General features: G+C 34.8%; 1 protein-coding gene across 2 annotated transcripts in view; it reads right to left on the bottom strand.

Annotated features, from left to right (window-relative positions):
* Positions 1–348: 348 nt before the first annotated feature.
* ARMC1 (armadillo repeat containing 1) overlaps positions 349–11466 on the bottom strand; it is a 32216-nt gene continuing 21098 nt past the window's right edge. For both annotated transcript variants that reach the window (XM_008573629.1, XM_008573630.1), the window contains 3 exons: positions 3420–3536; positions 3266–3340; positions 349–2521 (listed from right to left, as the gene is read on the bottom strand). In XM_008573629.1, the coding sequence (XP_008571851.1) occupies positions 2330–2521; positions 3266–3340; positions 3420–3536 (384 nt within the window). In that variant the 3' untranslated portion in view covers positions 349–2329. The remainder of the gene's footprint in view (positions 2522–3265; positions 3341–3419; positions 3537–11466) is intronic.

The raw sequence follows: 11466 nt of genomic DNA, 5'->3' as shown, positions 1-11466 counted from the left end.
CAGTCCAAAAAAAAAATTCTTTGTTCGTTTTCCCAAAAAATATTTGAGCATTTATTATTGGCCAGGTACAGTTACAACATTAATGTGAAGAAGACTCTCTCTATTCTCAGAGCTTAGTAGGGAACATACACTGTATGCAATTTTAACATACTGTGATAAGTGCTATGATGAGTGTATTTAAGGGAGCATCTGTCCCAATCCTGGGGAGAGAGAGGTGTGATGTTGGGAAGCAGATGAATAGAAGGTTCACGGGAATTAGTCACATACTGCAGGGACCTGGGAGAGTATGCCAGGCAGTGTGTGTACAAACAGGCTTAAGAGTAATCAATAATGCTTATATCACAAGAATACAATATCCATTCAATTTTAATTATGTTTCCTTTAATTATTTTACAACATATTTCAAAAACTGCTGTTATAGTTGCCTTAACTGCTCTATAAGACCTGGAATAAAAGAACACTTAGAATTACAACACACAAACATCAAGCTGTAATTCCTACTTGCACTGAAACCACTACTTCCAAAGGGACATAGTTTTTCAAATAAGCAGATATGTGGCAATGCAAAATAAAGTACAAAATTGTTAAAACAGTAAACTTTGCTTTAATGGCTATAGAAAGGAGGTGGTTTTGTTTTATTTTTCAACACATCTGGTTCTGGCAGCAAGTTGTATTATGCATTTAGAGCAATGTGTGCCCTGAAAGCTTGTATTTTCAGTTTGTGCGTGTCACCTGCATCAAAGACCAAACACATGAAGAAATATTGTTCTCAATTCCCTCAATAACTTTCCCTCAAAAAGGTCACAACATTAGTGAACTCAAGACCCTCACTAGTGATGATATTTTGCAATTATTTTTTCTCCAGTGACAATGGGTAATTTTAATTTTCTCTAAAAGAGAAGCAATGAAAACAAGGAAACCATTCGGGATCCAATTTTCATTTCACATTCTCCAAGTAGTAAACAGCAGCTCTACAGGTTGATAAAAATAATTTCAATTTCTTCCTATTAGTTTTTAACCACATTAACATAAAAATGTATCTGGATTTAGTTGGGTTTCCAAAAAAAATTTAGTTGACAAATATTTCAGAAATCTAATAAAGCACTGCATATGTATAATTAGCTCTCACCTACCAAAAAATATATATATATGTATACATATTTATTTATCTTACCTTCACAGAAGTTCCTTTTTTTTTGGCTGGACATGAGAAACAAGATTAAGTGACCAATGCTGGCTTTATTTCTTTATAAGCAATAATTTGGGTAATTTTTCATTCAATATGACTGCAGCATTTTCATAATAAACTCACAAAAGGCAATATAAGGAAATACCTACTGAATAAGCTTCTACCAAGCAATTCACGTTTTAAAGTTAGACTCTACCAAAGTGGCACCGCGGCATAATAGGCGTTCAATTTTTGTTTCCTTTTTTCAAGTTTGTCAGTTCTTTACTACTATTATTTTTTTCAAGCAGTAAATAGTGTATAACCACAAAGTAAGGCCTAGAGGCCATTTACAGTTATTCACGATATCATGGTGGACTTAACTCTCAAGAGCTGATATAAACCAAAGTGAACAGTAGACAACTAGAACCACATTTGGTCACATTCAAACAGTCTCCAAAAGCACTTTGCTAATATACATGTTTCCTTCTTCTCAATTGATTTTGTTTTAATCTTATTAAAATTATAATAAGATTAAAAAGATTTTGTACAGTTGTATTTATAGGGGACTATTATGTTCAAATGAACATATTTTAATTTGCAAAATATCATTAGTAATATCCTTTCTATAAACCTGGTTGGCAAAATTAAAAAGGCACAAAAGAGGGGTAACAAAAAATGTTTTCAACTTTTAGTGAAGAGTACCAAAGCATGTATCCTTCATGAAAAAAAGCAGAGAAAAATGTTCGGTACTTCATGCACAACGTGAGCTAGCTACAAAAAAACTTCTCTTCAGATAGGTCCTGAGACTTGAGGAGAAAATGAGTTTTCCTAATCATGTGCATCATGTAAAATAAAATGTAAAGCTGCACATACATGTTTGGTTTTAACAGTGGACCCATGATTTTTAAAAAGTGAGGCAATTAAGCAAAGGAAAACAAAACCAAAATACCTTCATAAACAAAGCAATTCCACCTGTCACCTCTGCCCTTTTTGCCACTCAGTGGGTAAAATGTCCAATAAAATGTATAATGCAGCATACACAATCATGTAATCTAAAAACTTTTCATGATAACTTATTGCAAATTGCACTTGACAGTTCACCACAACAATGGAAAACTGGCCCCTTGTTGGTTCACACAGTCCTTGAGCCCCAAATTGAAGTCACCAGTAAAATGATCTGGATAAAAAGTTTGCAGCTGTGCTCAGCCAGCCAGCTCCACCCTCTGGGTGTGAGCCAACCCGGGACACTGCTTTGTCCTGCTCCTTTGAAGGACTCTCATCCTCAGGCAGGTAGTCGGGCAGCTCTGTATTCTGTTCTACTTCCACAGGAGTATCTTGGAATGGAACCAACATCTGTTAAAAATTATCACAAAATCAACTTAATGTTTAATATAAATATATAAAACATTATATATATATGACATATACATATGTGTCATACATTAAAGGTCAACCTTACTCCTAATGCTAATTACCATATTTATTCTCAGGGGTGCTATTCCTTCTAAACTTTTCCTCTTACATGATGGTTGGCCCAATTGCTGAGCACTACATAAGCACAGAAAAGAAAACTGCAAATGAGAACTCAGATACTGATCTGCTGAGGCCCTAGGAGTAAATGAGCAACCTCTGTGGGCCCCTGGAGAGGTATGGAACCCCATGTCTAGGGGAACCCAAATGAGCTCAAAGCATACATATTAATTTCCCCTATCACAAAGCTAGTGAAAAGAGTAGTGACTGGCAAGGACTGTCACCCTATTTACTTGCCCAATGGTTGCACCTTTATTTTTTGGATTGGCAACACTAGTTAAGGTTAGAAAGTACTTTAAAAATAAATGTAAAGAAACCATATATCTTTTATTTCCCTATAAAATCAGCAAGATACCTCCACTGAGATAAAAAGTTTTCTTCACAAAAGCAGACTCTGAAATCCATAAAAGATCTCTTTATATTTCTAGAACGGTTAACTGTTAACCGAGAAACACCACATTCTTACATATTTGGCAACTGTTGGTCTAGAAATACTGGCAATCTCCTAGCCATAAAAAGTAACCAAGAGTCTGAGTTGGGTATAAAGAAAACTAAATAAACTTTTACCTCTTCTCCACTTTCACTTTTCACAACTTGCTGAGCTTTCATCACCTTGGTTGACGCTATCGCTGATGCCAAAGCCTAGGCATAAAAGGAACAGGTTTGAACACTGATGTGTTTACCTGTAACTCAAGCATTCTCAGCCATTTAAAATACTAACCTCTGCTTTCAAATCTGAACGGATTCGCACCACACATCTTTGAACAGCCATTTGAAACGTAAAGCTAATAACACCTTTAATTTTTAACAAAGCCTCTTCACATAGATTTCTCCGTGACTGAAAAAGGAAAAGAAAATTATTAAAATAGGTAAAATAGTAAAAGGAAATACATCAACTCAAACCACATTGAACTAGTCATTCTATTTTGGGGGGAAGGGGAGCAAATGTACCTATTTCAGTTCTGCCATCTCATATTTCAGGGCACAAGGGTTGGGGATGAAGGGTGGAAAGGTGGGGGTTGGAGGGTTGATTAGTCAAGTTTATTAAATTCTACAAGATCAGCAGAACAGTAATTCCTTCTAGAATTTCTAAGCTTCAATACTCATATGTAGTTTTAATAATTTTTATCAAAAGAAGTTAGCCAATGTCAATTTACTTCTTAAACAGAGCAAAAGAACAATACATAAAAAATAGCCCCAAAGCAGAAGTTTCTGTAGTTCAAAGGTGGGCGAACTATATAGTCTATCACTGTTTTTGTAAATATTTACTGGAACACAGCCACACACATTTGTTTAAATATTATCTGAAGCTAGTTTCATGCAAAGGCAGTTAGTAGTTGTGATAGAGACTATTATGGCCTGCAAAGCCTAAAATATTACCCTCTGGCCCTGTGAAGAAAAGATTTACTGACCCCTGCTCTAGTTTAAAAATCTCTAGAGATAAACCCTAATAGACTGAAGTTAGAATTAGTGAGGATTTAGTGTTTGAATCACTATTCCTTAAATCACTTGGTATTTATAAATATCACTGCATCCTTTATTTATGGCATTCTCAATGGTTACCATTGCATTCTCAAGGGTAATCAATATCTTCTTTTTGGATCTCATTTTCCTCTGATGCTGTTCATGATACAATATAATACGCATCTCTGTCTCATCTCACCACCAAAATCCAGTGCCTAAAACTAAGTGACTTTCTTTCTGCTTTGTCCTCAGGAGACTATTCTCATCACTTCAGCTATCACTAACATCATAACTCCAATAAGACTTTTTTTTCATTTGTTTATCAGACATATCCTCTTGTATATCAAGTAATATTAACACAAGATCCAACATGAAAATGGATTAAAAAGTAACTGCACTTTCTCCTCATCACTCCCTGCACCTCTAGCCCACACCAAATCACTCTCTCTAAATTTTCCTGTTTCTGTATTAAGAAGAGGTTCTGACTTAGTACTTCTGAGGGGAAAGGAATTCACAATTGACCCCTGTGCCAAGTCTCTAGATTGTACTTACTTTTCGAACTTATTCCCACTCCCTTCACAATAACTCTCCCATCACTGCTCATCTCCCTACTGAAGCCACTTCTCACTTCTGCATTTCACCAGTATGCAGGGAAGGATCTGGTACACAACGGTCCATGGCAGAGCGAGGCCTACCGTGGGCTCATCCAGTGCACTGTCTCTGGCTCTGTGAAGCCCCTTTAGGGAACTCGCACCAAACAGTTCCATGTCTACCTCTTTCATGTATTCAACACTAGTTAAACTTAAAAGTGAAAAGTTTGTATAGCACATATGAGAGAGTTAGGATACTACTGCTTCAACCTGTTCCTTACTTCAAATGTAAAGAAAGCAAAAAATAGAAAAGTAACTTGCCTAGTTTATTACAGGTAAAGAGGGTGGCACTAAATTCCAACCATACGTAACAATGAGGAATGAGATTCATAAGGCCAATTCATCTTTATTTCAACACAAATTAACACTTTTTCACCAGACATATTGCCTGTCTCCCCCAGCTAAAATGCTAGTGTAAAGAGCAAGAATTTTTGCTTATTTCTTTCATTGTGGTACCTAAAATAGTGGCTAATACAAGGTGTCCTTTCTATTGTTAACGTTAGTACGTTCTACCTTGTGAACTTTTAGACCAGGTAGTAAAGTTCCAAAGTCTTTCGAATTGACTGATATTATTTTAAGTGTATAAATTTAGAAAAAACTAACATCTCTACAATTTTGGTATCTCCTATCTAGAAACCTATGTAAAATCCACAATGTAAAATCCACATTATCTGGCACCCAATCAAAAATTACCAAACATGCATTATAGAAAATAATAAGAAAGGTTTTTCAAAAAGCTTGGAGAATTACCATATGATCCAGCAATCCCACTACTGGATATGTAAAGGTACTTCAAAAAGTTCATGGAAAAATGGGTTTAGAAGAATACAAATCTTTCCAGGAACTTTTTAAAGACCCCTCATATATACAAAGTAAAAGGAAATCAATATGTTAAAGGTATAACAGATCTCCCATGTTTATTGCAGCACTATTCACAATAGCCAAGATATGAAATCAACCTAAATGTCCATCAGCAGATGACTGGATAAAGAAAATGTGGTATATATAAACAACGGAATACTACTCAACCATAAAAAAAATGAAATCCTGCCATTTGGGGCATCAGGGATGAGCCTGGAGGGCATTATGTTAGATGAAATAAGCCAGGCATAGAAAGATGAATACTGCATGTTCTCATTCATACGTGGAAGCTAAAAAAGTTGATCTTGCAGAAGTGGAGCATAAAATAGTTGTTACTAGAGACCAAAAAGGGGTGGGGGTGTAGTGGTGGAATAGGGAGAGATTGGCAATACAAAATTATAGCTAGATAGGAGGAATAAAATCTAGTATTCTATAGCACTGTAGGGTGACTATAGTTAATAATAATTTATTGTATAATCTCAAATAACTAGAAGAGAGGATTCTGAATGTTCTCAAAACAAAAAAATGACAAATATTTGAAGTGATGGATATACTGATTACCCTGATTTGATCATTACACACTGTATACCTGAATCCAGATTTCACATTGTACCACATAAATATGTACAGTTATGTGTCAATTAAAAATAATTAAAATATAAATAAATAAAAGACTTACTACAAAACAAAACTTACCAGGCATGCAAAGAAGAAAATACAAAATATAATTAGAAAAATCAATCAATAGAAACACACTCAGAAGTAACACAGATAGAATTAGTAGACAAGCACATCAAATAGTTATTCTAATATATTCTGTATGTTCAAGCAGATAGAGAAAAGTGTAAACATGCTAAGGAGATATAAAAAAATCAAACTTCTAGAGATACACTAAAACAACATCTGTGGTTAAAAAATACATTGGATAAGATTAACAGCAAATTAAACACTCACAGGAGACAAATTTAGCCAATATAGTGACAGGAAACTATCCAAAATGAAACAGAGAGAAAAAAGATTGAAAAAGAAAGAACAGAAGGATGGCCCACGGCTCACTTGGGAGAGTGTGGTGCTGATAACACCAAGGCCATGGGTTCGGATCCCTATATAGGGATGGCCGGTTGGCTCACTTGGGAGAGTGTGGTGCTGACAACACCAAGTTAAGGGTTAAGATCCCTTTACCAGTCATCTTTTTTTTTAAAAAAAAAAAAAAAAGAAGAAGAAGAAAGAACAGAATATCAGTGAACTGTAAGAGAACTTCAAGTGGTCAAATACATGAGTAACTGAAATCCTTGAAAGACCAATGCAAATGGGGGACAGAAAAAATATTTGAAGTAACAAAAAAAAATAGTCCAAATTTGTTGCAAACCATAAACCCGTAGATTCAAGAAGCTGAATGAACGTGAAGCAGAATAAACATGAATAAAGTCATACCCAGGCACATCTTAAGCAAACTGAACAAAACCTGTGATAAAAGAGAAAATCTAAAAAGCAGGGATGGGGAATAAGATACAAAGGAATAATTTGAATAACAGCAGAATTCTGAAGAGAAAAAAATGCAAGGCAGAAGAACACCCGAAAGTGTGGTAAGAAAAATAACTCTCACCTTGAATACTATACTCATTGAAAATTTCTCTCAAAAACAAAAATAAAATAAGGACTTTTCAGACTTACAAAACTGAGAGTTGGAGACTTCAATACCTGACTTTCAAAAGTGAATGGAACAACTAGACAGAAGAGCAGCAAGGAGAAAGAAGATTTAAGCAACACTATAATCCTACTAAACATAACACACACTTACAGAACACTCCAACCAATAATACACAAATTCTCAAGTGCATATGGAATATTCTCCAGGACAGAACATATGCTGGGTAGGCCGGCCCGTGGCTCACTCGGGAGAGTGCGGTGCTGATAACACCAAGGCCCCGGGTTCGGATCCCACATAGGGATGGCCGGTTCGCTCACTGGCTGAGCGTGGTGCTGACAACACCAAGTCAAGGGTTAAGATCCCCTTACCGGTCATCTTTAAAAAAAAAAAAAAAATCAATGTCTTGGACTGTAAGTATCTTGTCCAATCACATGGAATGAAATTAGAAATCAATAAGAGAAAGAAATTTGGAAATTCAGAAATATGTGGAAATTAAACAACACACTCCTAAATAACTAACAGGTCAAAGAAGAAATCACAAGAGAAAATACTTAGAGACAAATGACATGAAAACATAACATACCAAAACTAATATGATGCAGAAGAAACAGTGTTTAGAGGGAAATTTATAGCTGTAATGACTACTTTAAAATAGAAGAAAATCTCAAATCATTAACCTAACTTTTCACCCTAAGAAACAAGAAAAAGAGCAAACTAAACTCAAAGCAAGCAGAATAAAGGAAATAATAAAGAACAGAGTAGGGGTTGGGAGGGAGCTGGTGAATTAAAAAAAAAAAATCAGTGATATCGAAAGTTGGTTCTCTGAAAAGTTCGACAAAACTGATAAACCTTTAGCTAGAATGATCATGAAAAATACAGAAATAAAAGACTCAAATTCGTAAAATCAGAAATAAGAGTGGACATTATAACCTTAAAGAAGCAAAAAAGACTATAAGCAAATACTATGAATAACTGTATGTCAATATATTAGATAACTCCAATGAAATGGAAAAATTCCTAGAAAAACAAAAACTACCAAAACTGACTGAAGGAAAAAAAAAAACAAAAAAAAAAACCCCACAGACCTGTAACAAGTAAAAAGATTTGAATTAACAATCAAAAAACTGACAAAAACTACCAAAACTGACTGAAGGAAAAACAAAACAAAAAAAAAAAAAAACCCCACAGACCTGTAACAAGTAAAAAGATTTGAATTAACAATCAAAAAACTGCCCATAAAGAAAAGCCCGTAACCAAATGGCTTCACCGGTGAATTCTACCAAACGTTTAAAAAAGAATTAAAGCCAATCATTCATTACCTCATCCAGATACTTCCCAACTCATTTTATAAAGCCAGTATTACTTTGACACCAAAACCAGAAAAAGACATCACAAGGGAAAAGCTACAGATCAATATCCCATATGAATATAGATACAAAACTTCTTGACAAAACACTAGCAAACTAAATCCAGCAGCATATTAAAAGGATTATACACCATAACAAAAGTGGAATTTATCCCAGGAATAAAAGATTGTTTCAATACATGAAGATCAATCAATTTAATACATCATATTAAAAAAAACTCAACAACAAAAAGACAAATAATAGGCAATTTTTAAATATGCAAAGGAAAAAAAAACTAAATAAAAAAATAAAATGGGCAAAGAATTTAAATGAGCATCCCCCAAAGAAGAGAAAACATGGATGTTAAAGATGGATAAAATAAACCCTATAAAATGGCCAGTAAGTATATGAAAAGATGCTCAATATCATTAATCATTAGGGAAACGCAAATCAAAACCATAATAATATACCACTTCACACCCACTAGGAATATATATAATAAATAAAATATATATACCACTTCACACCCACTAGGAATATATATAATAAATAAAATAGAAAATAACGAGTGTTAAAGGGGATGAGAAAGTAGATTCCTCATAAAGTGGTGGCTAGAATGTAAAATGATGCAGCTACTGTGGAAAACAGTCAGGCAGTTCCTCAAAAAGTGAAACATAGGATTACAAATGATTTAGCAACTCCACCCCTAGGTATATACCCAAGAGGACTGAGAACATACGCTCGCACAAAAACTTGTACACACATGTTCACAGCAGATTTATAAGAGCCAAAATGTGGAAACAACCCAAATGTCCATCAATTAATAAACAAATAAACAAAATATTGCTTATCCATGCAATGAAAAACTATTAAAAAAGATGTACTGATACATGCTACAAAATGGATAAACCTTAAAATCATTATGGTAAGTGAAAGCCAGACGCAAAAGGTCATATATTATATGATTTAATCTATATGAAATATCCAAAAAAGGCAAAACCATAGAGACAGGAAGTAGGCTAGTGGTTCTCCGAGTCTAGGGAGAGGGATTACTAATGGGTAAGGGGTTTCTTTTGGGGTGATGAAATGCACTGGAATTACAGCATAGCAATGGTTACACAACCATGTGAGTATACTAAAAACTACTGAAGTGTACACTTTAAGATGGTGGATTGTATAGTATGTGAATTATATTTCAATCAAAAAAAAAAAACTAAAAGAATTGATCTCCAGCAGACATGTACTACAAGAAATGTAAAAGAAAGTCCTTCAGGCAGAGGAAATGATATCAAATAAAAATCTAGATCAATACAAACGGATAAAGAGCCCCAATAGTAAATATATGGATATAAAGTACTTTTTGTTTTTTAAATGTCTTCAAAAGAGACTGTTTAAAGCAAAAGTAATAATAATGTACTGTGGGGTTTCTGACATATGTAGAAGTAAAATGTATGATAACAATAGCCCAAAAGCAGGAAGAGAAAAAAATGAAAGCATACTGTTATGAGTATACATAAAATGATATAATATTAATTGAAGCATACATAAAATGATATAATATTAATTGAAGCTACACTGATAAGTCAAGGATATATAAAACAAATCCTAACCCAGAAAAAGAACTGTAGCTAATAAACCAACAAAAGAGGTAAATGGAATCATAAAAACATTCAATTTGGGGGCCGGCCTGTGGCTCACTCGGGAGAGTGCGGTGCTGATAACACCAAGGCCATGGGTTCGGATCCCATATAGGGATGGCCGGTTAGCTCACTGGGTGAGTGTGGTGCTGACAACACCAAAGTCAAGGGTTAACATCCCCTTACCGGTCATCTTTAAAAAAAAAAAAAAAAAAAAAAAAAAAAACATTCAATTTGCCCAAAAGAAACCAGAAAGAAAAAAGGGAAGCAAAGAACAGATGGGAAAAATAGTAATTAGCAAGATAGTTGGTTTAAACTAAACCATATCAATAATTATATTAAATTTAAATGGCCCAAACACCCCAATTAAAAGGCAGAGATTTTCAGAGTAGATAAAAAAGTAACCATATGATATAAGATATCCACTTGAAATACAGACACAAATAGAAGAAAGATATACACTAACCAAAAGAAAGCTGGACTGGTTAATATTAAAAGCAAACAAAGTAGAGTAAGTTCAGAAGAAATCACAAGTTACGAAGAATTACTACTGTAGTTCTATAATATTCTAAAAGATTCTAAGGCCGGCCCGTGGCTCACTTGGTAGAGTGCGGTGCTGATAACACCAAGGCCATGGGTTCGGATTCTATATAGGGATAGCCGGTTTGCTCACTGGTTGAGTGTTGTGCTGACAACACCAAGCCAAAGGTTGAGATCCCCTTACCAGTCATCTTTTTTTAAAAAAAAAAAAAAAGAAAGAAAGAAAGAGAAAAAAAAAGGTAGAGTGCGGTGCTGATAAAAGATTCTATACAATTGGTATTATTTCTGCCTTAAATATTTGGTAGAATTCACTAGTGAGGTCATCCTGGCCTGAAGCCTTCTTTATGGGAAGGTTTTTAACTCCAAATTCAGTTCTTTAACAGATAATAATCAGGTCATCTATTTTTTTTCTTTACTGAGCTTTGATAATTTGTGTCTTTCAAGAAATTTTTCATCCAGGCTGGCCAGCTAGCTTAGTTGGTTATAGTGCAGTGTTATAACACCAAGGTCAAGGGTTTGGATTCCCTTACCAGCCAACCAAAAAAAAAAAAAAGAAATGGGCCGGACCGGTGGCGCACTGGATAAGTGCGCCGCTTGGGAAGCGCGGCGGCGCTCCCGC

Source organism: Galeopterus variegatus, unplaced genomic scaffold (assembly GCF_000696425.1).
Source record: "Galeopterus variegatus unplaced genomic scaffold, G_variegatus-3.0.2 Scaffold944, whole genome shotgun sequence".
NCBI classification, from domain to species: Eukaryota; Metazoa; Chordata; class Mammalia; order Dermoptera; family Cynocephalidae; genus Galeopterus; species Galeopterus variegatus.
This window is presented reverse-complemented; position numbering and strand designations above follow the sequence as displayed.